The sequence below is a fragment of the Portunus trituberculatus genome, chromosome 40 (genome assembly GCF_017591435.1).
Source record: "Portunus trituberculatus isolate SZX2019 chromosome 40, ASM1759143v1, whole genome shotgun sequence".
In the NCBI taxonomy this organism is placed as follows: domain Eukaryota; kingdom Metazoa; phylum Arthropoda; class Malacostraca; order Decapoda; family Portunidae; genus Portunus; species Portunus trituberculatus.
In genome coordinates this window covers 15,956,064-15,981,063 of record NC_059294.1, presented here as the reverse complement: position 1 = coordinate 15,981,063, position 25,000 = coordinate 15,956,064, and the positions used below count along the sequence as shown (strand labels likewise).

The following is a 25,000-nucleotide window of genomic DNA, read 5'->3' as shown; positions in this document are numbered from 1 at the left end:
TTTGAATGCTTCATTGGGAAATGATGTAGGATGAATTTGTTAATCAATCAGTTATATTAATGAACAGACTTATACTATGTGTGATATGTATAGTGCAATGATGTCACTGTTCAAAATGATTTTACATGAATTCTTTATGCATTTGTGATGCAATATATTTTATCAGGTATAGATCATGAACTTATGATCTCTCTAGCTTTGAATTTTCTATTCTTTTTAAGTGATGAAACAAATTGCATTTTCTTTCTCTTTGATGATACTTGTTTCTGTTTTGAAGTGAGTTTCCTTTCATTTCATAGATATTGCACTTCCTTTAAAGTTTTGTAAAGGAAATATTTTCCTCTGTAAAGTTGATGACTCTTAATCTAATTTGTTTTATGAGAATTAAGTTTGGTATCTGTTCCTAGATTGGGAGCATACCATAAAAGTTGGGGTGCTGGACTGTTCTGTGGATGAGAATGTGCCAATATGCCGAGAACACGAGATCATGGGATATCCCACTGTAAAGCTTTTTGCTGCACGAACCACTAAGGTAAGGCCCTTAGAGCACTAAATATTTTCTTCCTTCATAACAAAATAATGAATATGAGTATCCAATATAAAAGAAAATGTTGTTTTGGGGATAACATGTAACTACTGATAAAATTTGTCAAAACTGAAAAAAGTTATGTGTTTTCTTTGCATCTGATATCTGTTCACAAAAATAGTGCAGGGATGGCTACAACAGCAGTTTCTCTTTGTTCTTGTCCTTGCATGATCCATCTATTTTATATTAATATTTAATGACAGCTGATAAAAATGACCTCTAGTAGATGGATGTGGTAAGCTTCCACAGGGAAATGACCAACTGCCTAATAAGACAGCAAATGGGGTAAATATTGGGACAATTATGATAACAGCAACTATAAAAATAAAATCCTGCTGAAAGGAGGAGCCAGGGAGCATTGCTTCAAAAGTAACTTAATTTGCAATAATCATTGTTCAGTTATGCTTAGATGTCCTTGTTTATTAGAATAATTGATGACAACATTGAAACTGTTCAATGGAAATTGATCAATGTTACACATGGTTGTTGTATACTGTATAGATAGTAATATGTGTGGGATGGAGTTTCCTATATGGAAATGTGTCATATTTGCAGTAATGAATTATCGTATCATATCATCATTAGTTATGCAGGGTGTAACACATGTTTTCTACAGATATTGATGGGAGTGAGAGTACAAGTTATTCTTACTGGAAAATGTTTTATATATAATATGTGCAATTTGAGGCATTGTTTAGTTTTAGTGTGGTGACAGATACAACAGCCAGGTTGGGTGGGTAGCTGTGACAGTATGTGTGGATACAGGATGTCTCTTAGTGAAATTGTGAATTATTCTGACATGATTACATGTTTTAGAGTATTACAGTATCTCATAATGAGACTAGTGGTATTAATGGACAGGTGATTTACTCATAAACATTGCACAAAGATATAACTGTAATTAACAACAAATTGAATATTGTACAAGCCACCATACCTGGCTAACTAAGGAGAGAAGAGTAGAGAGAGAAGTACGGTTAGCATAAAATCAGCTGATTAGCAATTAGATAGTCACTTGTTTCACACCAAGATAGTGACTGTGGATGCATTTAGATTGAATTTTAAGATAAATACTATCAGCAATGCCACACACAGTATATGGAGTGTATAGATGTGTTGTTTCCCAGCCATCATTACCCACTTAGCCAGCTATTTTACCTGTTGCCTGTCATCACTTTAATAACTCAACACAGATAAACAATGCCTAAGAATGTATATGTGGAATAACCTGTACTTTAATCTCTAATAATGGAGTAACCTGAACTTGGATCTCTGGGAATGGAATAACCTGAGCTTTAACCTCTAGCAATATCCACAGAAACTTGTGTTACATCCTGTATACCTGCTTAATAGCACTTTTTTCCCACAGGGAGATATAGGCTCTGCCATGCCTCATCTTACAACAGTAGAGGAACTAGGTGAAGCTGTCACAGACTTCCTTGTGGAAAAACAGAAAACAAACAGTGGTTCTAAATCTTGGGCTGATTTGCAACCATACAAGTAAGGAGGATCATTAATATTGTTATAATTTTAATTATAAAACACTGTCTTAAATCCCATATCTCTTTAGCATTCTCTTGTCCTCTGCATATTGGCATTCTTGTATACTGCAATTCACCTTCATTTGCCTTCTGAACTACCTATACCACATAATTGTAAGCATGTTTGATTAAAACAGCTTAGTACTGTGGTTTAAAAAAAAAATAACCACAATCACATCTTGAATTTGAATCCTTTATCCATAAAGGATTATATCCTTTCATGCTAAAACCCAAGTTTGCTGTCTAAACAATGTTGATAAAGTTGTGACCTTGCAGTATACTAGAGATAAGAGGCTCCCATAAACAGTAGTTTGAGTTGAAGGAAGATGATGGTGGTGGTGATTGAAATGGTAGTGGAAGCATTAATGATAATGATGACAGTAATTATTTTGGATCTTCATATTCAATGGAAGGTGATATCTGCAGCACATACAGGCATCAAGTGATGCCTGAACAGCTGCCTCACCATCATGGTACATATGTTGCCAGATTTAAGATCTTTTCTAAACTAACTTTTTGTAATGAAGAAAGTTTAGTAAGTAAACATTTTGACAAATTAAATCAAGAGTGTGTAAGATTATGTATATAAGATAGGATATAACTACTGTTATGAGGGGATAAGAAATTAAATTGGATATGGAAGACTCATCTGAGAGAGAGAGAGAGAGAGATTCAGATTGTGTTGGATGACTGAATCTCAATTGATTATAAGGAATACATCTTCAGTAGTGTCAATAATTTGCAATTTGCTAAATTTTTCAAGTTCGTAAATATTTCAAAAAGTAAATATGCTTGAGTACATTCACAGCCAACAGGTATATTGACATTTATTGTGAATAAAATAACTGAAAATAGCCTTTGGTAGTTGTAGTTCCAGATAGGACTGACTTTGTAATAGTATGGTATACCTGGCTATCAAATGATACCCTGTGTACTATGGGCAGCCTCATTGTGTTTTGGATAGACAAAGGACAACACTAATTTATTTAGATGATGTAATTATTCATGGCGATGTTTAGTGGAAAGTAAAATTATAGTTAGTTATCTTTGTTTATTCATTAGTAGTGTGTGCAGTCTGGATGTGGGGTTTGGTCTTTAACTCAGGAACATTAAATGACTCTCTTTCTTCAGAGGTGCAGTAGAAACATTGCTGGAATCAGGATCTGGAGCTGAGTGGGCAGTGCTGGTAATTGACAAGGCAAAGTCACACACTGCCTGGGCACTATTAATGGATTTAGCTGGCTATCCATCTGTAAGTACTTCAGGGCTAGCCAGTGTGTTTTATACACTTTCACATTGCATTTCCTAGAAAAATAATAACTGGTTTATACAAGTTCTTTATAGACTTTATTATTTTTTTTTATTAATTTTTTGGCATGGCATCTTGTATTAATGATGATAACATTGATAGATCTTTTAAATTCAGATTGGTCCAAGCCTATTGTAAGATCTATCTTTATAGAGAAAGAACATTTTGTAAATGGCTGAATGACCATGTGATCTTGTTTGATAATTTTCATTGGAGAACTGACATCATCATGATATATAATGTAATTGGTCTCAGATGATCCTATTCTTCTTTTTATTTGCAAGCTACATATCAAGCAAATATTTTAAGTTAATTTAAGCATCTTTTATAAGTAAAAAGATTTTATATATTTTTGCATAATTATATAGTTATATAAAGTTAATGTTTTCTTTATTTCTAATCACCCTTCATAGGCAAATTTTTTTTCAGTACGAAATGCATTTAAGCATCTTGAAAAATAATAGTTCCCAAGCTTTTAATGACATCAGTTTTTTTCGTGGTGACAGATTGTGGCTCGTTACAAGGAAGCAGATCAAGAAGATGTCAGACGATTTGGTACTGCTGGACTCCCTGCTGTCATGATAGTCAGCAAAGATGGGAAGGAGGAAACTTTGAATGATGTGGGGAAATCAAGAGATGAGATGCGAACAGCAATTTTGAAGAAGCTGATGCTCAATCGAGAAATGCTAGGTAAGTCTTGGTGGTAAAGCAGTTTGTTTTAGGTGTGAATTAATGGAGTATGCATCATTAGTAATTATCACTGTAGTCCTTTAAGCTACACTTGGGAAAGAAAATCTGAGGATAATAGAAAGAAGCAACAAATCTCTATTCCATTTGAGTATTTTGCATTGTCACCTTATATTGAAAACTGTTTATATGCTTTATGGTATAAAATAAGTGAGGTTTTCCATAGAAATAAGATTTTATAATCCTGTTCTTTTAGCTTAAATTTCATGTGCAAGGTTAACTAATTAAATTAAGTTTGGAGTCTCCTTGTTGACTTTCACTCTTACTTCAAAAATAAGTTTGTGGATAATGCTAAACACAAGGAAATTCATTAATACATTTTCAAATAGGAAAGAAAACCAGTTCTAAGGAAGACAGAGAAGGTGCTGGCGATGGACAGCCAGAGGAAATTAACAAGGACAAGCTGAATTATGGAGATGACCTGCCTGATACAGCCTTCACCAGTATGGAGAGAAATGATCAGGTGTTCATGGTGGACATAGAAAATGCAGTTTCTTATGCAATTAATCATGAAGTAGCTCAACACAAAGTGATAAAAGGTGAGGAACTGCTAGCTCTACAAGAATTTCTGGACATTCTTGTGAGATACCTTCCTGCTAGACCACAAGTGCATTCATTTCTCTCAAAATTCTACCACTATACACTTAACCATGGGAACAGTATTGAAGGAAGTAAAGTTAATGAAGTCATTAGCTCATTACAGAGTAAAGACTCCGTACTTCCAAACCAGCAGCCATGGGTAGGCTGTGCTGGCAGTGAATCCAAATACAGGGGATATCCTTGTGGTCTCTGGACAACATTCCATGTGCTAACAGTGAATTCAGTCCTCCAAGATGGAGCAAAAAAATTTTATAACCCTCTGAAAACAGTTAAAGCCATACATGGTTATGTTAAACATTTCTTTGGCTGTAGTTATTGTTCTGAACATTTTCAAGCTATGTATGCTGAAGATGCAGAGTCATCTATTAAAGTGGCAGATGACACTATTCTTTGGTTGTGGCGAGGACACAACAAGGTTAACAAACGACTCAAGGGAGATGCGAGTGAGGATCCCCGTCACCCAAAGCAGCAGTTTCCATCCCCTGCTGCATGTCCTTCCTGCTGGCATGGTGAAAATTTCAGTGAGAGAGAAGTGTTAACTTACCTCAAGACAATATATGCAAAAGGAGCTCTGTCCTTCAGGGGAACTCAAACCATTCCAGTTCCTCCAAGAAATAGGCAAGAAAAGGTTCAGCAGCAACTACATGGCCACAGGCAACAGTCTCAGGTCTTGATATCCCATCAGGACAATAAGCTGAGCAGGGACCAGAGCCCACAGAACACTGGCTCTTGGAGTTTCACCAACACTGACATTAGCCTGTGTGTACTCCTCTATGGTGCCTCCACCATCATCATTATGGCTGTATACTGCTCTGTCGTCATCAGAAGAAAAATGAGAAGGAGAAAGTTCCTGGAGGCTTACAAACTTCCGTAAGTTATTAGAATTTTATTTTAAAAGGAGATATTTTATACTGAAATCAATAATGACATGAACTTCCATTCATATACAAACATTTATGGTATAGCTGTTCTTGAGCATTTTTTACAAGACATTTAATCATCTACAGCCTGCAAATGCTGATACTATGTCACCTAAAATTTATTTTTATGCTCCAATAAATATTTGATATAAAAATAATTAACATAAAAAAACAAAATTCAAATGAAAATATTTCCCAAATGTAAAGCTTCTACTTGATTATCTGTTCCTCCTTTTAATCTTAGGTAAATGATGGAGTAGCACTGTCAGCTCTGCCTCAATGTTGTCTGCAATTTAAGAATATGTAGTTAACATGTTATTTGTCATGGATTCTGACTTAATTGATGATCCAGAGATTCTCATTGCAGTGTACTTCCCTGTTCACTCAGGAATAATTCCAGTCTCCTATCTGGAGATGCACTACTTAACATTTCTTTAGTGGCAGGACATCCTGTTTTCTTAGAAGACTCTATGTTCAAGTTTTCTTATAAATAAACCCAAGATTCTCCTTGAGTGTCAGTGTTATGCAGGACATTCACTATGACTATTAAGGTCCTTGTAAACTCCCACAATACAATCAGTCCTAAATGATAAACAAAGGAGAGATGCTTCAGTTTTACATGTGGAGTGTGATCTGTTGCTCATGCCATATCTGGACGAGAGATAACCTTTACATCAGCTGCTGAGAGAGAGAGAGAGAGAGAGAGAGAGAGAGAGAGAGAGAGAGAATGTTCTTAACAATAGCAATGGCAGCCAAATTAATACCAAATACTGTTAAGGCTATTACTGAGGCAGAGTGATGGACTTTCACTACCAATAAATTTATCACAGTATATTTCACTGCTTGCTTAAAGGAATATCAAAACATCCCCTGAAGGTGAATCAACTACTGCATTTGCAGGCTGAAAGCATGTGTAATGAAATTTTGTATGATTTTTTTATACACATAAAATGACATTTCCATTAACAATGGCATGACTCTAAACAGAATCAGATACAACATAATTAGTCTTACTGAAATTTCAAGAAAATGAATATTGACAACAGTTTTCTTATAAAATTAAAATTATGTACTTAAGAGACTTTTAAACTTAAAAAAATAATAATTGCAGTTCTATTACTTAGTGTAAAGATATTAAAAATAGGATGTTACATTTTTGTGATGTAAATATGTAATTGATAATCAAAAGTTAGTACAATTCACAACCTTTTTATCTGAAATCCTGGAAGCTGAAAACTTCCAAAAACCATAATTGCAGCATGAATGTTGTCTGCACGTTAAGGCTCTTGATCAGCACCAAACAATGAAAGTGGTGACCAGAAACTAATATTTTCTTTAAAGGAAATATATTTTTGTAAGGATGAATTACAAAGTTAATTAACTCATAGTTAGAACCTCATACATTACATATAGGGAATCACTGTTTCTGTCTGCCATACTGATCACTTGCTGAGACCCAGATCATGTTATTAGTGTTTGCTAGTTCAGAATTCATAATATATATTCACTTTATGGAAACTAATTCTTCTTTTTGTAAATGTAAATGCATATGGTTATTTTGGGAGTCAAGTGAGTGACTATTGCAGCAGGCAATGGCAGTGACTCTACTGAAGGCTGTATGATACTTGATAATATCCTTTCACACAACTAAGTGCATATAAACTCTGAGTACTTAACTAGATTTAATAATTAAGATGAATTACTGTACTGTGAGTGACTTTGTGAGACAAGCCACAATTTATCTGGCTTTGGATAACAGTAATAACAGTGCTGACACATTATATACTTCTTTGGTCAATTGGCTAATTCCAATGCTTAATAGTCATCAGTAGTGCACTATTGAACACTATCTCCCTATGCTGTACACATCTTTACTGAATGCAATGAAATATTGAAGATTAGAAGACACAAGATATTCAGAAGAAGAGAGGGGTCAGTCACAGTTAATTCCCATGGCTATCTTTCCTTGTCTGTTCCTGGTTGATAGCAAAAAAATATGATAACTGATAAATTGGTAATGGTAATCTTATTAGCGATCATTGATAATCTATTAAGTGGTGGTAAATTTATTGCCTGATAGTCCATAAATCCAAAATTCAGATACTAATGATAATGAATGATACTGATATTTTAAGTAAAAGAAATTATAAATATATTCATTTTTATCTTTATCTTAGAAAACTCTGAACAAATTTCAAATGCAATATTTATCCTGTCTCTTCACTAAATAAAAGTACTGTTCTAAGTAAAATAACTACATTTTATTTTTAGAATCAAAAGCTTAAACTTATGTACTTATCTTCTAAGTAAAATGATCAATTATCACCATTTTTTAACCAAAAGTATCAGCGATACTGATGAATTAATAATGCAAGAAAATAATTATCAGATAACTGATAACTCAATAGTTATTGCGATAACAGAGTACATAATTGCTTATCACTATATATATTATCCCATATTTTCACCTTTTGATATCCAGTCACTCTTAACTAATTTTTGAGAGATTTTGTTTTGTTTTACTTGGAAATTAAAATCTATTAAATATTGTTATTGTCTTTATTTCTAAAATCTACTAAGTGTCAGGTCCCAAGGATTTCAGATAAAAGGTTGATCTGTACCACAAACCTTTGCTTTACATGTAGGAAATTAGGAATGGCTAAAGGAAAATGCATAATATGAATTGAAGACAAGCACCTCCTTTATACGTAGTACAAGTGAATGTCAGTCACTAGTAGAAAGAAATTTTATTTATATCCTCTCCCTTCTTATGGGAACTGTCATTGGATGTATGTCTCTGATGTAGGTCTAAAAGGAGTGCTGTCCCAATTTCCTCCCATCCTCACCTCACCTATCACCATATCTTGAATCCTCCTCTTCTCCCCCTCTATTCTCCCTCTTATTTTGTCTTCAATCCTGACTATTATTAATCTCTTCTTCTTACCTTTATCATCCTTTTCTTCTCATTAATCAAGCAAATGAGAGAGAGAGAGAGAGAGAGAGAGAGAGAGAGAGAGAGAGAGAGAGAGAGAGAGAGAGAGAGAGAGAGAGATTCTGTGGCTTCTCTGTGTGACTTGTTTATTTGGTAAAGAGCTGTATGTCTTAGAAAATATAGAAAAGTGCACAGTACTAATGATCAGTGTACAATTGGTTGTGAAAATGAGCATAATTTATAAGGACATTGATGAATAACAGAAAGAGAATAAGAGGACGTAGAACACTGAGGAATACCACTGTTGATAAATCTAAAAAAGCAGCAATATAGCAGTTAGAAAGGATATTTTAGGTGAAATTACAGAGAGAAAGATAGGTGTAGGAGGAGAGTTTGGAAATTATAGCCTTTTGCCAGGTTCTTTTCATCTTTGCTTTCTGTGTGATGTAGAAAAGTGAGTATAGGTGAGAGAAAACAGAGATGTTGTTTGAAGAGACAGAGAAGCTGGTGGAAAATACTAAGCAATACAAGAAAAGAAATGAAGGGCAAAAGAGAGAAAGTTAAATTAAAACTGTAACTGAAGAAAAACATAATGAAAAACAAAAGAAATAAGGATAAATGAAAAGAGGAAAGAAAAAAAGGGAAGGAAAGTGGAGTTGTTTGTGAATGGCAAACCCCATATATAAGAAGAAAGCATGCTGTGTGTACTATTTACCACCATGGTCGTCTGCTGGTCACAAAGCCTGCCTTTCCCCTACGGAAAGAGCTCTGAGGTCATACAATCCGATCTTTGGGTAGGACTGAGACATCACCACACTCCACACCCCGGGAAAGTGAGGCCACAACCACTTGAGTTACATCCTGTACCTATTTATTGCTAGGTGAACAAGGACTACACATTAAAAGGCTTGCCCATTTGCCTCGCTGCTTTCTGGGACTCGAATCTAGACCCTCTCGGTTGTGAGCTGAGTGTGCCAACTACTGCATTATGCAGTGTATGATTATACTACATGGTGTGTGTGTGTGTGTGTGTCACAGTCGCCTGCTGGTCACCCAGCCAGTCTTCCCCATTATGGAGTGAGCTCAGAGCTCATAGACTGATCTTCGGTAAGACTGAGACCACCCCACACACCAGGATAGTGAGGCCACAACCCCTCAAATTACATCCTGTACCTACTTGTTGCTAGGTGAACAGGAGCTACACATTAAGAGGCTCACCCATTTGCCTATCCATGCCCTGGACTCGAACCCAGGCCTTCTCAGTTATGAGTTTAGTGTGCTAACCACTACACTACGTGGTGTGTGTGTGTGTGTTTCACTGTTTGATCTGTTGCAGTCTCTGAGGAGACAGCCAGACGTTACCGTACGGAACGAGCTCAGAGCTCATTATTTCTGATCTTTGGATAGGCCTGAGACCAGGCACACACCACACACCGGGACAACAAGGTCACAACTCCTCAATTTACATCCCGTACCTACTCACTGCTAGGTGAACAGGGGCTACACGTGAAAGGAGACACGCCCAAATATCTCCACCCGGCCGGGGAATCGAACCCCGTCCTCTGGCTTGTGAAGCCAGCGCTCTAACCACTGAGCTACCGTGTGTGTGTGTGTGTGTGTGTGTGTGTGTGTGTGTGTGTGTGTGTGTGTGTGTGTGTGTGTGTGTGTGTGTGTGTGTGTGTGTGACATGTTACACAACACAACACAACACATCACACACACACACACACACACACACACACACACACACACACACACACACACACACACACACACACACACACACACACATACACACTTACTAAGTCACTCATGAGGATGGCAAGGGAGAGCAGAAGAGGTACGAAACAGTGAGGAACTAAAGAGGAGAGAATGGAAAAAGGAAAATTAGGTGAATAGGCTTTAGAGCACTGCATCAGAGACAGATGTATCCAGCAGTTGCTCCCATATGAAGGGAGTGGTCAAATGCAACATACTTGGCAACTATGCACATCTTACACATATCAGATAAATATCCATTTGTTTCTTTTATTAGTTTCATGGTTCTAAATTACAAATAGATAAATCTTTCATTTATGAATTTACAGATCTAGTTTTGAAAATCACAGTTACTTTCATTTATATACAAGATGGGACAGGTTCATCAATATGTACAATACACATAAGCATATTTCTTGCACTTTGAGCACTATCCTTGGTTATGCATAGTGAGACTTATTGCTACTTTGCTCTCTGGCTCTACCTTGCACCTATCAGGGACACTCCTGAATCCTTGTTTTGGCTTGCATTCTCAGTCTTTATCATATTAAACATTTGATGATGGCATTGTGGATTGATTTGAATTAATAACTGTATGATGTAAATTTTTTGTATCTAAAGTTTTTAGTAACAACATTTCTTTTTAGTAATTTGAAGTTCTAAGTAATGATTTTTTTCTTAATGATCTGAAGTACTCAGTAATGACAATTTTCAGTCCAGGTGAGACTGAAAAGATTAATGATTGTTATGTATTATATGTTTTACTTGATATATATTTTTTTACATTGTATGTTTGAGATAACTTAAAGATATTATGCTCCTATATTTAACATGTGCAGAACTATAATTTTTTTATAAGCGTATGTTTGTGTGTTTCTAAGAAAACCACCTAAATCAAATTTCAGGCTGGACATAATCCATATGTCTTGCTTGGTTTCAGCAAGTGAAAGTACACATTCCAAGAGTAAATATTGTTCACAAATTACATTATTCTTACTTCTTGTAATTTGTTTCTTCTTTTCTTTGACCTGTTTCCTTTAAATGTATTTTTTATATAACAGAATAATCAAAAAAGATTTCCACTTCTAGAATTTTCAGATGCTTATAAAATTATATATCTTCTTATTCTTTCATTTTCCTTCCTAGTTTTTTGTTCTGAATTTTCAGTTTCACATTACAAACAAACAAACCCACTATATACATACATACAGTACAGTAGATGCTCCTCTAATGTGAATTTCCAAAAGAAAAGTCTTTTAATGCAACCATTTTTTTTTTAATGTAAGATGGAGTACCTAAAAAAAAAAAAAAAAAAAAAAGCCCACTGGAATTATTCTCCAAAAGAGATAAAAAGAATCAGTCAAAAGCCTGGGACAAATGTTTTGACACCTCTCTCTTAAAAGAAGTTAAGTCGTAGGTAGTTGGAAATACAGAAGCAGGTAGGGAGTTTCAGAATTTAACAGTGAAAGGTATGAATGATTGTATTAGAGGGTTGGACAGAATAGGGATGAGAGGAAGAAGAAAGCCTTGTGCAGCGGGGTTGCAGGAGGAGGGGAGACATGTAGTTAGCAAGATCAGTAAAACAATGAGCATGAAAATGGCGATAAAAGATAGAAAGAGATGCAACATTTCGGCGTTGAGAAAGAGGCTGAGGACAGTCAGACAGAGGAAGGAAGTTAATGAAATGAAAAGCTATACGAGTGGAACCCCTACAAATATGCAAAGAGTACTCCATACAAGGACAGATAAGGCCCTTGTACAGAGTTAACAGTTGGAGGAAAGAAAAACTGGCAAGACGCTGAAGAACGCCTAACTTCGTTGAAGCTGTTTTAGCAAGAGATGAGATGTGAAGTAGCCAGCTAATATTATGAGTAAGGGACAGACCGAGGATATTTAGTGTGGAAGAGGGAGACAGTTGAGTGTCACTGAAGAAGAGGGGATAGTTGTCTGGAAGGTTGTGTTGAGTTGATAGATGGAGGAATTGAGTTTTTGAGGCATTGAAAACTACTAAGTTTTCAATGCCTCAAAATCTTAGAAATCTTAGAGAGATCAGAAACCAGGCGTTCTGTGGCGTCCCAAATTTCTGAAGGGTTGGTCGTCTCTGAAAGGATGTTAATAGATTTAGGAGAACAGTGGCCATCTACCACAGCTGCAATAGAATGGTCGGAAAGGAAACTTGAGATAAAGTTGCAGAGAGGATAGAAACTGTAGGAGGGCAGTTTTGAAATCAAAGCATTGTGCCAGACTCTATCAAAAACTTTTTATATGTCTACTGCGACAGCAAAAGTTTCCCCAAAATCTCTAAAAGAGGATGACCAAGACTCAGTAGGGAATGCCAGGAGATCACCAGTAGAGTGACCTTGACGGAAACCATTCTGGCGATCAGATAGAAGATTGTGAAGTGACAGATGTTTAAAAATCTTCCTATTGAGGATACAAAAAAAAAAGAAAAAAAAACTTTAGACAAGCAAGAGATTAAAGCTATAGGGTGGTAATTTGAGGGATTAGAATGGTCACCCTTTTTAGGAAAAGGGTGAATGTAGACAAACTTCCATCAAAAAGGAAAGGCATAGTTGAAAAAGTTTGGCATTGCAAGGTGCAAGCATGTAAGCACAGTTTTTGAGAACAATAGGAGGAACCCCATCAGGTCCATAAGCCTTCTGAGTTTTTAGGCCAGAGAGGGCATGGAAAACATCATTACAAAGATCTTTACCTGTAGGCATGAAATAGTCAAAAGGAGGAGGAGAGGAAGGGACAAGCCCAGAATCATCCAAGGTGGAATTTTAGCAAAGGTTTGAGAGAAGAGTTCAGCTTTAGAAACAGATGAGATGGCAGTGTTGCCATCAGGATGAAATAAAGGAGGGAAAGATGAAAAAGTAAAATTATTAGAGATGGTTTTGGCCAGATGCCAAAAGTCATGAGGGGAGTTAGAGTTTGAAAGATTTTGACATTTTCTATTTATGAAGGTGTCTTTTGCAAGTTGCAGAACATTGTTGTGTGGTTTTTTACATTCAGGTCAGCTCATTCATGAGTAAAAAGCTTGTGTCATTCATTCAAACTAAACTACTCTTCACTAAAATGACACTGCCTAATTGATCCTTCTACTTCTATGTTGCAATGGCTGAAACCCACAGCCACCTATAGTCCTGCTCCTCTAACAATGTGGATTGGGTGCGGCTTGTTGGGGAATTCCCGCTGTACAGTGGTGCCGCATGTCTCATAGCCAGTGATGCAGCAGAGTTCTAATAGTAGTAAAACTTTAGCAAATATGGTCAGCAAATATACATACGCATTTAGCCTTAGTATTACAACGTATGAGAGAGCAGTAAACTTATTATTGATAATATATTCATAAGCCTGGCAAGAAACGTGGCATACATATTTTACAGTGTTGCTAAAAAAAAATAATATACTTATAAAGAGGTTTCCTTGCGGTTTTGGATGGGTAAATAGTTCCATAGTTATAATTAGATTATATCGTGAAGGAAAGTACTTTAAAATAAGCTGACAAAGTAAGAAAAAAACTACATTCAAATCTTCACGGCAGCAACACCAATCACGCCCGCCATCCATACAGGTGATGGGAGGTCAGCTGCGGTGTCCTTGACCAGGAAGAAAGAGAGGGGGAGGAAGAGGGAAGGGTAAGAGAGAGGGAGGAAGAGGGAGAGAGGGGGGGTAGCCAACGAGGGATTAAAGGTATGGCAGCGCTGTCCTCGTGCTATTTCCCATGGGGGCCGCACCCAATCCACATTCTTAGGACTATAGTCATGAGTGCATCCACTTCCCTTCAATAAGAAACTAAAGATAATACAAAGGATTGAAGCTGGAAAGAAGACAATTATAGGGACAGTCTTTAGGATGAATAAGTAGACTGTCTACATTGTATTTTGGCGCCAAACTTTACCAATAATAATCTCAAAAAGGGACTTAAGATAGGGGTGCAGAAGGAAATATCTAAGGGGTTCCAGGAGTCCATCTTATGTGATGACCTTACAGAACAAAATGACTGCATTAAAGGAGGACTAGCTGTATATATCACATATACACACATACTCCTGCATTAACTGAGGGGATACACTCACACCAACAAATTTCTGTGAAAAACTGTTTGATACAGCTGTAAAAAATGTCTTCAGACCTTCAAAAAACAATGCTACTGCTATTTGGAATGCATTTCTTAACATAGATGACTGACTAATCATCTTGCTGAACTTAGTTGACTCATGGATAAGGATTCAGATTAAAAAAATAGCTGACACAGCATGAGAAAGGTGACTGGCCATCTTAGCCTCTATGAGTATCATCTTCATGGTATATGAGATAACTTGAAATTTCTTGTGTCACTGCCTCAACCTGGTATTGTTGTGCAGTGAAATACTGTTATAATGACTTGCAAACACAGGCAAGCCAGACAAGCCGCTGCAATTTGTTTGATTCTTTTTATTAGTAGTATTTGCACACCTTTTAAATCCAGACTGACAACACTGTATAATGACCCAAATTCATTGAGTAATATGTGTGCAGGGTGTACTTAGTGATCATTCGGTAATGAGTGGGGCTTTCGTGCCTGGATCTCAGATTTGATTCCTGATATACAGTAGTAAAACTTTTCTTTTGAAGGTTAGATTCATTTGAACTTCAAAATAAATTGGTCATTAATTTAATGTACTAAGTGTGTTCTGGTTACTAAAATCCTGGTTTCAGGTAATTTTTTTTTTTTTTTTTTTTTTTACGGTAAGGCCTACAGCGCCTGTAGGCACACTTGAAGAGTGTATGGGAAGCGCTCTTCAGCTTCTGCCCATTAGTGGCGCAGGCAATTTTATTTATAGTGGTACCCATATTAGGGCCCATATCACTGCCCAAGCTCATCTTGAGTGTAACCACCTAGAACCTGGGTATCATGGTGACATGTAGGTAACTTTAAACCACTCGACAAATGGCAAAGTGTTTTAGGCTGTACGTGGTGGGATTCGAACCTACGCGTGGACGTCTGCCCGATCCCACGCTCACCACCTTATCCACTATGCCACCGCCTTTATTTTGGAGTTTAATCCTCATCTATGAACTTGTAAAGTACAGTAAGAAAACAGTGACACTGCAAGTTAAGAACATAATTTCCATGCAAGAAAATAGAAAGCATAATATGATGCAATTGTTACATATTTTATGGACAAGGATTCAAGTAAAAAATAAGCAGGTAAGTGACACTGGAGAAATAACATGTGAATCTCTGAATGGCTAACCCATGAATACAGTGGGAGCAGATCACACACACACACACACACACACACACACACACACACACACACACACACACACACACACACATAGATAGAGTGATGATAGTCGGAGACTTTAATTGTAAAAAAAATAGTGTGGGAAGACTACGAAGTGGTGAATGGTGGTGAGTAGGCAGAAGAATTGTTAAAGATAGCAACAAATAACTTGATGACACAGTGGGCGAGATCACCAACAAGGTGCAGGGGACAAGATATTGCAGCAAGGTTGGATTTGGTATTTACCAGGGGCATCTCTCTAAAAGATGAAATTGAATATGAATGTCCCTTGGGGAAAAGCAATCATGATGTCCTAAGCTTTGAGCTGGATACGGAATTAAGCACGAATAAGATTGTGGAACGCAGAGAGGAAAAATTAAATTATACTAGGGCAAATTATAACCATATAAGGGAGTTCTTTAATGAAATTGACTGGTCCGTGGTATACCAGGAAAGGGATATGCAATTGAAATACGATAAATTTATAGATTTGTATAACTCAGCTGTGGAAAAGTTTGTGCCATATCACAGAAAGAGGACTTTAAATAATAAACAGTGGTTTAATAGAAATTGTGAAGAAGCAAAAAAAAACAAAGAAAAGGCATGGAAGAAACTTAAGAAAAACAAGAGAAGTCTGCAAAACAGCAAGGAATAGATATGTTGAAGTAAGGAGAACAGCACAGAAGGAATATGAATAGAGGATGGTGGAAAACTGTGATAGTGACCCAAAAATGTTTTACAAATTCATAAATGGAAAACTAAATAAAAGGGAGGCAATAGAAAAGGTAAAAAACGGGGAAGAAGTATATGAAGATGCTGGAGATATAGCTGAAATTTTGAACGACAACTTTTGCAAAGTGTTTACAAAGGAGGAGCATTTTATGGGAGGAAGGCCTACGGAAATAAAGCAAATGCAGGACATCATGGTTACTAAGGAAGATGTAAGGAAAATTATAAGCAATCTGGATATTAATAAATCAATGGGGCCTGATGGCATATCTGGGAGGTTGCTAAATGAATGTAAGGATCAATTGTTGAACCCGTATTTGATATTGTGGAAACCTCCATACGAACAGGATTAGTCCCGAAAGAGTGGAAAAGAGCTGACATTGTGCCTATATATAAGAATGGTAGTAGAATGGAACCGCTAAATTATAGACCAGTATCGTTGACTAGTATATTGTGCAAGGTATGTGAAGAAGTAATTAAAGCTAAGTGGAGTGAGTATCTAGAAAGTGAAAACATTCTGAGTGAAAGGCAGTTTGGTTTCAGAAAAGGAAGATCGTGTGTATCCAATTTATTATGTTTTTATTCAAGAGTGACTGACATACTACAACATAGAGAGGGATGGGTGGATGCTATCTACCTGGACTTGAGAAAGGCCCTTGATAAAGTACCACACAATAGACTGATGTGGAAACTAAAGATGATTGGAGGAGTAAATGATAAACTAGCAAAATGGATGGAAAATTACTTAATGGGAAGAGAAATGAGAACAGTAGTGGAAGAAGGTAACCAGTGGAGTTCCACAAGGGTCAGTGCTGGGTCCCATCATGTTTTTTTATTTATGTTAATGATATGCCAGTAGGAATTGACAGTTACATGAACATGTTTGCGGACGATACTAAAATTATGAGGAGAGTAAAGAATGTGGAAGATTGTAACAAGTTACAGGAAGATCTTGATAAAATATATGAGTGGAGTAAGGAGTGGCAGATGGAATTTAATATAGACAAGACCCATGTTATGAAAATGGGAAGAAGTAGATACAGACCAAACAGGGATTACAGGCTGGGTGATGAGAAAATTAAAGAGACCAATGAGGAGAAAGACTTAGGAGTAACCGTGCAAAACACCTTGTCACCGGAGAAACACATTAACAAGATTTTTGGAAAACATACAACATGCTTCAAAATATTGGCCTTGCATTCCACTACCTAGATGAAGGAATGATGAAGAAGATATTATGTACCTTAATAAGACCCCAGTTAGAATATGCAGCATGTGTCTGGTCACGCATATGAAGAAAAATGTGAAGAAGGTGGAAAGGGTACAGAGGCTGGCAACAAGGATGGTACCAGGACTCAGGAGTTAGACTATGAGGAAAGACTGAGGAAGCTGGGGCTGACCACATTAGAAGAGAGAAGAACAAGAGGAGACATGATAACTATGTATAAATTGGTGAACAAGATTGACATACTGGACAGATAGTTGATAAAGGTGACCACAAGTAATCATCTCCGAGGACATGGAAAAAAGCTAATAAAGGACATCTGTCTAAATGACGTGAGAAAATACAGTTTCCCGCATCGTAGCATTGATAAGTGGAATAAACTGAGCAGTGATGTCGTTGACGCGGTGTGTGTCAATCAGATGAAAGAGAGATATGACAGGAATGGACAAGGAGACAGGTCACAGAGAGCTTAGCTTGGGCCCTGTAATACACAAATAGGTAAATACAAATAGGTAATAGGTAAATACACACACACACACACACACACACACACAACTCTGGCTCACAACCAAAAAGGCCTGGGTTCGAATCCTGGGCAAGCCTCTTAATGTGTAGCCCTTGTTCACCTAGCAGTAAATAGGTACGGGATGTAACTCGAGGTTGTGGCCTCGTGTGTGTGAAGTGTGTTGTGGTCTCAGTCTAAAGATGGTCTATGAGCTCTGAGCTCACTCCGTAATGGGGATGGCTGGCTGGGTGACCAGCGGACAACTGTGGTGAATCACCCTTCAGGAAATTAACAGACATGCCATGAAGTGATCTTTCTAAAATTTGATTGGGACAGAGAAAATCTAGTAGAATGAAAATCAATTCCTCCATCTATCAATGACACAATTAGACAATATTCTTCTTCAATGAATCAACTGTCTTCCTCTTACAGTGAATATAGTCTGTCCTGCTCATAATCTTAACTGGAAAAATCTCATGAAAAATATGAAGTTAGGTGTTCTGAGCGTCTGAGTGAACTGATGAAAGGGATGTGATGGAGATGATGTTTGAGAGAAAGCTTTGCTTGAAGGGTGGAAGAAATGAAACTGTCTTGAAAGTAAGAAATGTGATAAAGATGGAAAGATCTTGAAGTGTGAGAGTGAAAGGTGAATGAAAATGAAGAGAAAGAGAAAAACTGGAAAACTCTGGAAAGCAGAAAATTACAAGTCAAGAGGAGGAGAGAGGCATTTGAATTCTGGCTGACGGTTTTGGGACATGGAGAGAGAAGTGGGAAGTGGTGGTGGTTATTAAAAAAAAACACACACACAAAAACACACACACACACAGGAGGATAAGACACCGAGTAAAATGGAGAGAGAAAAACATAAAAAGGTGATAAATAATATCATTAATGTGGTGCAGGAGGAGGAAAAGACCTAGTACAAGAAATAGAGGACTTCCATAGAATTGGAAAGTTCACAAGAGAAGGTATGAGGCCAATAAGAATCAAACTTAAGTCACAAAAGGATGTAGATGAATTGGTGGAGAAGTCATGGAGGCTAGCCCAGCAGGAAACAACAAGGAAGATTTGGTTGAGAAGAGATCTCGGTGAAAAGGAAAGAGAAATGTTAAATGAGTTGAGAAAGGAGGCTTTGAAAAAAATGAAGAGAGGACAGAAGAGGAGAAGAAAGAGTTTTCTGGAGAATCTTGGATATGAGACTGAGGAAGTGGTTCATAACCCAGAAAAGTACAGCAAGAAAGGACTAAAGAAACTTACATATGAGCGAAATGTAATGTATTCCAACATAAATGGAGTGATATCGGGATTTTAGAACTCAACGATTACTTGAGGGACAAGAACCCAGATATTGTGGGTCTTACTGAAACAAAACTGAGAGAGGGAGAAGACCTGATGATGGTTGGAGAAGGAAATATAATGTTTGGAAAAGAAATAGAGTAGGTAAGATGGGAGGAGGAGTGATGTTGCTGGTTAAAAAGATATAAAGGTGGATCAAGTGAAAAAGGTATGGGAAAGGCAGAAGTGCTAAAGATCAGAGCAGAAACTAATGAAGGAAAAAGAGGCACTACATAGTGGTGTACGTACCACCTAAGACAAATGCATGGTCAGTACAGGAATATGAAGAAATGATAAGTGATACAGGAACATGTCTGGAAGAAATGTTGGGTGGCTGTGAACGAACTATAATGATGGGAGATTTTAATTGTAAAGAGGTGTGTTGGGAGGACTGGTCAATGGAAGGATCAGAGACAACATGGGAAATACACTATTGACACTGGCAATGGAAAATGTGTTAACTCAGTGGGTCAAAGAAGATACTAGGTTTGGAGGAGAGGAGCATCGTCAAGACTGGACTTGGTCTTTAGTACAGAGCCAATGGTCATTGAGGAGATGAGGGTGGAGTGCCCTTTAGCAAAGAGTGATCATGCAGTTTTGGAGTTCAAGGTGATAGATGAAGAGAAATCTAGAAGAAATGAAGAATATAAAGTGGGAAGATGGAATTATGCCAAGACAGATTTTGGAAACCTAAAGAAATTCTTTCAAGAGACAAATTGGATGAAATTCAAGAGTGCTAAGGAGCAAATGAAAAGTGGAAGGAATTTATAAAAATATACAAAGAAGGTGAGAAAAATTTGTACCAATAAGACAACATAGAGAAGTTGGAAAGCAGGACTGGTTTAACGATAGATGTGAAAAGGCTAGAACAAGAAAAGAGGATGCATGGAAGAGGTGGAGAAGGAAAAGACGGATTAAGCAGTGGGAAAGTTACAAAAGAGCAAGAAATGAATATGTGTTGATTAGAAGAGAAGAAAGAAAGAAACAAGAAAAGGATATAATTGATAAATGTAAAGACCAACCAAGGCTTTTTACAGACATGTGAACAACAACATCAAAAATAGAGAAAGTATTGAAAGTTTAGAAGTAAATGGAGTATGCAGTGAAGATCCCAGGAAATGGCAGAGGCTATGAATGGATGCTTTCGGAAGGTATTCACAAAGGAGACTGCTTTTGACAAACCACTGGTAATGGAACAGAAAGGGATTATGAAGGAGTTTCAAGTAACTGTGGAGGAGATCAAGAACATGATGGGGAGTTTAGAAGTGAGAAAAGCTGTGGGACCTGATGGGGTATCAGGATGGATTTTAAGAGAATGCAGGAGCAACTGGCAGAAAAAGTTTGTGAAGTAATTGATGCCTCATTAAGGGAAGGTGTAGTGCCCCAAGACTGGAAAAGAGCTAACATTGTCCCAATCTATAAATCAGGTAACAAGAGAGACCCATTGAACTATAGACCAGTGTCACTTACAAGTGTGGTAGCTAAGATGTGTGAGAGGGTGGTGAAGAATAGATGGACAGACTTCTTGGAGAAAAATGACATACTTTGTGAGTGTCAATTTGGTTTTAGAAAAGGGCGTTCATGCACGACAAACCTGATATGTTACTATTCGAGGGTGATAGATGTAATACAGGAAAGAGATGGTTGGGCTGATGGAATATATCTGGATTTAAAAAGGCCTTTGATAAGGTACCACACCAGAGACTGATCTGGAAACTTGAAATGGTAGGAGGAGTGCATGGCAGTTTACTAAAATGGATGGAAGACTTTTGGTAGGAAGAGAAATGAGAACAATAATTAAGGACAGACCATCAGAATGGGGATTGGTGGAGAGTGGAGTTCCACAGGGATCAGTGTTGGCACCAGTAATGTTCGCGGTCTACATAAATGACATGGTGGATGGGGTGTCCAGTTATGTGAGCCTATTTGCAGACGATGCAAAATTGTTAAGAAAAGTGAGATGTGACAAAGATTGCGAACTACTCCAGGAAGACTTGGACAGAATATGGAAATGGAGCTGTACATGGCAAATGGAGTTCAACACGACAAAATGCAAGAAAATAGAGTTTGGCAAGAGTGAAAGAAGAATCAGGAGTATGTACAAGATAGGAAATGAAGACATAAAACCAGTCATGAAGAAAAAGACCTTGGGGTGACAATTACCAATGACCTATCGCCAGAGAGACATATAAACAAAATAATTGGAGAAGTATTGAACTTATTGAGGAACATAAGAGTGGCGTTCGTATATTTAGATGAAGAAATGATGAAGAAAATAATTACTGCAATGATAAGACCGAGGCTTGAATATGCAACAATACAGTGGGCTCCGAACTTAAAGAAACACATAAGGAAACTAGAGAAAGTACAGAGGGCTGCAACAAAATGGTGCCTGACTTAAGAGATTTGACTTATGAAGACAGACTGAAAAGAATGCAACTTCCAACCCTGGAAAACAGAAGAGAAAGGGAGACCTGATAGCAATATACAGAGTGATGATTGGCATGGAAAAAATGGATAGGGAAGATCTGTGTATGTGGAATGGAAGAATGTCGAGAGGGCATGGGAAAAAACTAAAAATGGCCACTTATAGGAGAGATGTGAAAAAATATAGCTTCCCTCATAGAAGGGTGGAAGCATGGAATAGTTTAGACGTGGAAGTGGTCAACGCAAGGAATATTCATGATTTTAAGAAAAAGCTGGACATTAATAGATATGGAGACGGGACAACACGAGCATAGCTCTTTTCCCGTATGTTACAATTAGGTAAATACAATTAGGTAAATACACACTGCATAGTGTAGTGGTTAGCACACTCGGCTCACAACCGAGAGAGTAGAGGTTCGATTCCCAGGAACGGGTAGCCTTTTAATGTGTAACCCTTGTTCACCTAGTAGTAAATAGGTATGGGATGTAACTTGAGGTGTTGTGGCCTTGCTTTCCTGGTATGTAGGGTGGTCTCAGTCCTACTTGAAGATTGGTTAGTATGAGCTCTGAGCTCTTTCTGTAGGGGAAAGACTGGCTGGGTGACCAGCAGGTGGGGAATAACAAGTGAGGAGAGTGCTGCTAATGTTAAAGAGAATTTTTAATATATCATGGATGACATTAATTTTTTAGAGCTTGAGGCTCATAAATACAGTGGTATCCTGACTTTTCAAGTTTAATAAGTTCCATGATGAAGCTCTTAACTAAATGATGGTAATCTGTCCCAAGCCAGAAAAAAAATTTAATGATTTTACATATATTATTAATAATTATTAATAATTAACGAATACTGTAAAAAACATGGTAAAATGTAACAAAAGAATGTAAAGAAATAAACAGGTTATATAAAATTACATGACATAAATACCACTACTGCACCAACAAGTAAGCAATACCAAGAATGACAGAGGGGAAGATAGGATAACCTTACATCAAGAGTTCTCAACCTTTTTCTCGTCAAGAACCCCCTGAGTTATAAAACCCCCAGCAATCTGATATCGAACAGAATGTTAACTTACTGACTGACATTAACTCAATATGCATTGATACTGCAAAGGATATTATTAGATCAGCCATTTAAGTAAACCTGGAATGTTAATTTAGTGACTGACACTAACTCAATATGTCCTGTTTTTGCAAAGGTTATAATTCATTAAATCAGCCATCTAAGTACCCCTAGAAATCTTGTGAATCCCTGGGGGTTTGCAAACCCCAGGTTGAGAACCTGTGCCTTAGATGTTCCTCCCACTTTTGCATGCCAGTCACTGTAGGTTGCCTTTGAAACCGGATACCTACAAGGGAGCAGGGAATTGCCAGATGTTTTTTTTTTTCTCATCATTTTTTATATTTTTTATTTTATTTTATTTATTTATTTTTTATTTATTTATTTTTTGCTACATTAAAAATCTATAGGATTTATTGAGTGAATTAAAACAATAATGATGGAGTATCATGATTTGTGAAAGGCAACTATGTACTGTCAAACTTACACTTATTCTTTGGCCTAATCCATGTCAAAAACAAGATGATGAGACTGCCCTAATCTGTATGTGTATGAGCATTGGATATAACAGTTGCCTTCTTGTATTTAAAGTCAAACACTCTTCAACCATCTTATTCAGCATGTCATATACATATACATTACAGTCTCCAACATCCTTCTTTAGTGTTCTCTTACATCATACCCTTCTTGAATGCTCTCACTATTATTCTACTAGACTGGGCACTTTCCCTCATCTTCACTGAACCTGTGAAGAGATAATCTTTTCTCCTCAATAGAGCAATTCTACTCAGATATGATCTCCCTTAACACTTCACTATTTCCTTTCAGTAATCCTCACTATTCACTTTTGCTTTCTTGTCGTAATGGGTACCTTCATGTTATAGATTCCTCACACTTTGATCTTTATTTACTCACTTTTTTTTCCATATGATATATTTTTCCTTTCTCATATTTGGCAAGTCAATATCTTTAATCTTGGTCTCATTAGGCATACTACATACATATATTTCGTTAATTTTCATTAATATGCATGTATGTAATCATGAGTCCTGATCCAGTATTTAACATTTGCATTTTGCACCTTGTTTTTGTCTCTCATTGCCTCATACATGGTTTCTTGATTTTCTTATCTAGCTTCCACTAAAAGACCACCTCCTCTCTTTTTCATTGCACTTTTTTTCTTTTTTGTTTGTTTGTTTGATGTTCTTTGTACACTTTCATTTTGGTCCCTCTCTATTTCTCTGTTAGGTTAGATTAAGCACTTACTTATTTTGTTCACTTTGCAACTTAAATTTTACCCACAGGAACCTTCATTCACCCTTCCCATATGAACATAATTTTAAATACAGTATCTCTTTTATTTTCCTTTCCTCCTCCCACATTGCTCCATCATTTACTTTAATAATAAATAATGTTGTTCTTTCATATTATCTCTTTTTCTTCTACTGTTTTTTTTTACACATTTTTCCCTTTCCTATTAATATTTTCTTTGCAAAATTATAATATAATTTTGTACATCTTTCTTTTCCTCTGATCTATTAATCAATTGAATCCTTATCCAAGTTATCTTTCCTTTTCTTTGATTGTTAGCACTATATTTAACATGTATATCACTAATCAAGTTTTATTTAATGTGCAGCAACACAGCAGATGGACCTAAACCAGGAATACCCACCTAGGATGGAGCCAAGCAAAGGAAAGAATCACTATTAGTTACTGCACCCAGTTAAATGTAACAAGTATCTCAAGAGTCAGTGTCAGAGAAAATTATTTGCATACTATATATAGATTTTGTCAAGTATGTTAAAAAAAAGAACATACAAGATTATATAACTAAAGGTAGCTGCCAGTGTTAGTTCTTGTATGGATGGTAATATTTGTAAGCATAAAGAAAATCTCACTGCTTTCATGAATTGAAATCTGGGCCATCACATGCTAGACAAACAGTACCACTGGGTGTAAGGGTGAATGATATTTATGAAGTAAGAGCAGCTAGTGCCTGAATTCCACATTTTTAATATGAAGTGATGAGAAAGTACGGATGTTCTAT

The 25,000-nt window shown here is 36.8% G+C and overlaps 1 protein-coding gene across 1 annotated transcript in view; it reads left to right on the top strand.

The window, feature by feature from the left end:
* LOC123516199 (sulfhydryl oxidase 2-like) overlaps positions 1 to 24,645 on the top strand; it is a 26,435-nt gene extending 1,790 nt beyond the window's left edge. Inside the window, exons 2-7 of the mRNA XM_045275392.1 lie at positions 408 to 532; positions 1,956 to 2,086; positions 3,259 to 3,379; positions 3,943 to 4,126; positions 4,513 to 5,653; positions 24,590 to 24,645. Of these exons, the coding sequence (XP_045131327.1) occupies positions 408 to 532; positions 1,956 to 2,086; positions 3,259 to 3,379; positions 3,943 to 4,126; positions 4,513 to 5,653; positions 24,590 to 24,629 (1,742 nt within the window). The 3' untranslated portion in view covers positions 24,630 to 24,645. The remainder of the gene's footprint in view (positions 1 to 407; positions 533 to 1,955; positions 2,087 to 3,258; positions 3,380 to 3,942; positions 4,127 to 4,512; positions 5,654 to 24,589) is intronic.
* Positions 24,646 to 25,000: the final 355 nt, after the last annotated feature.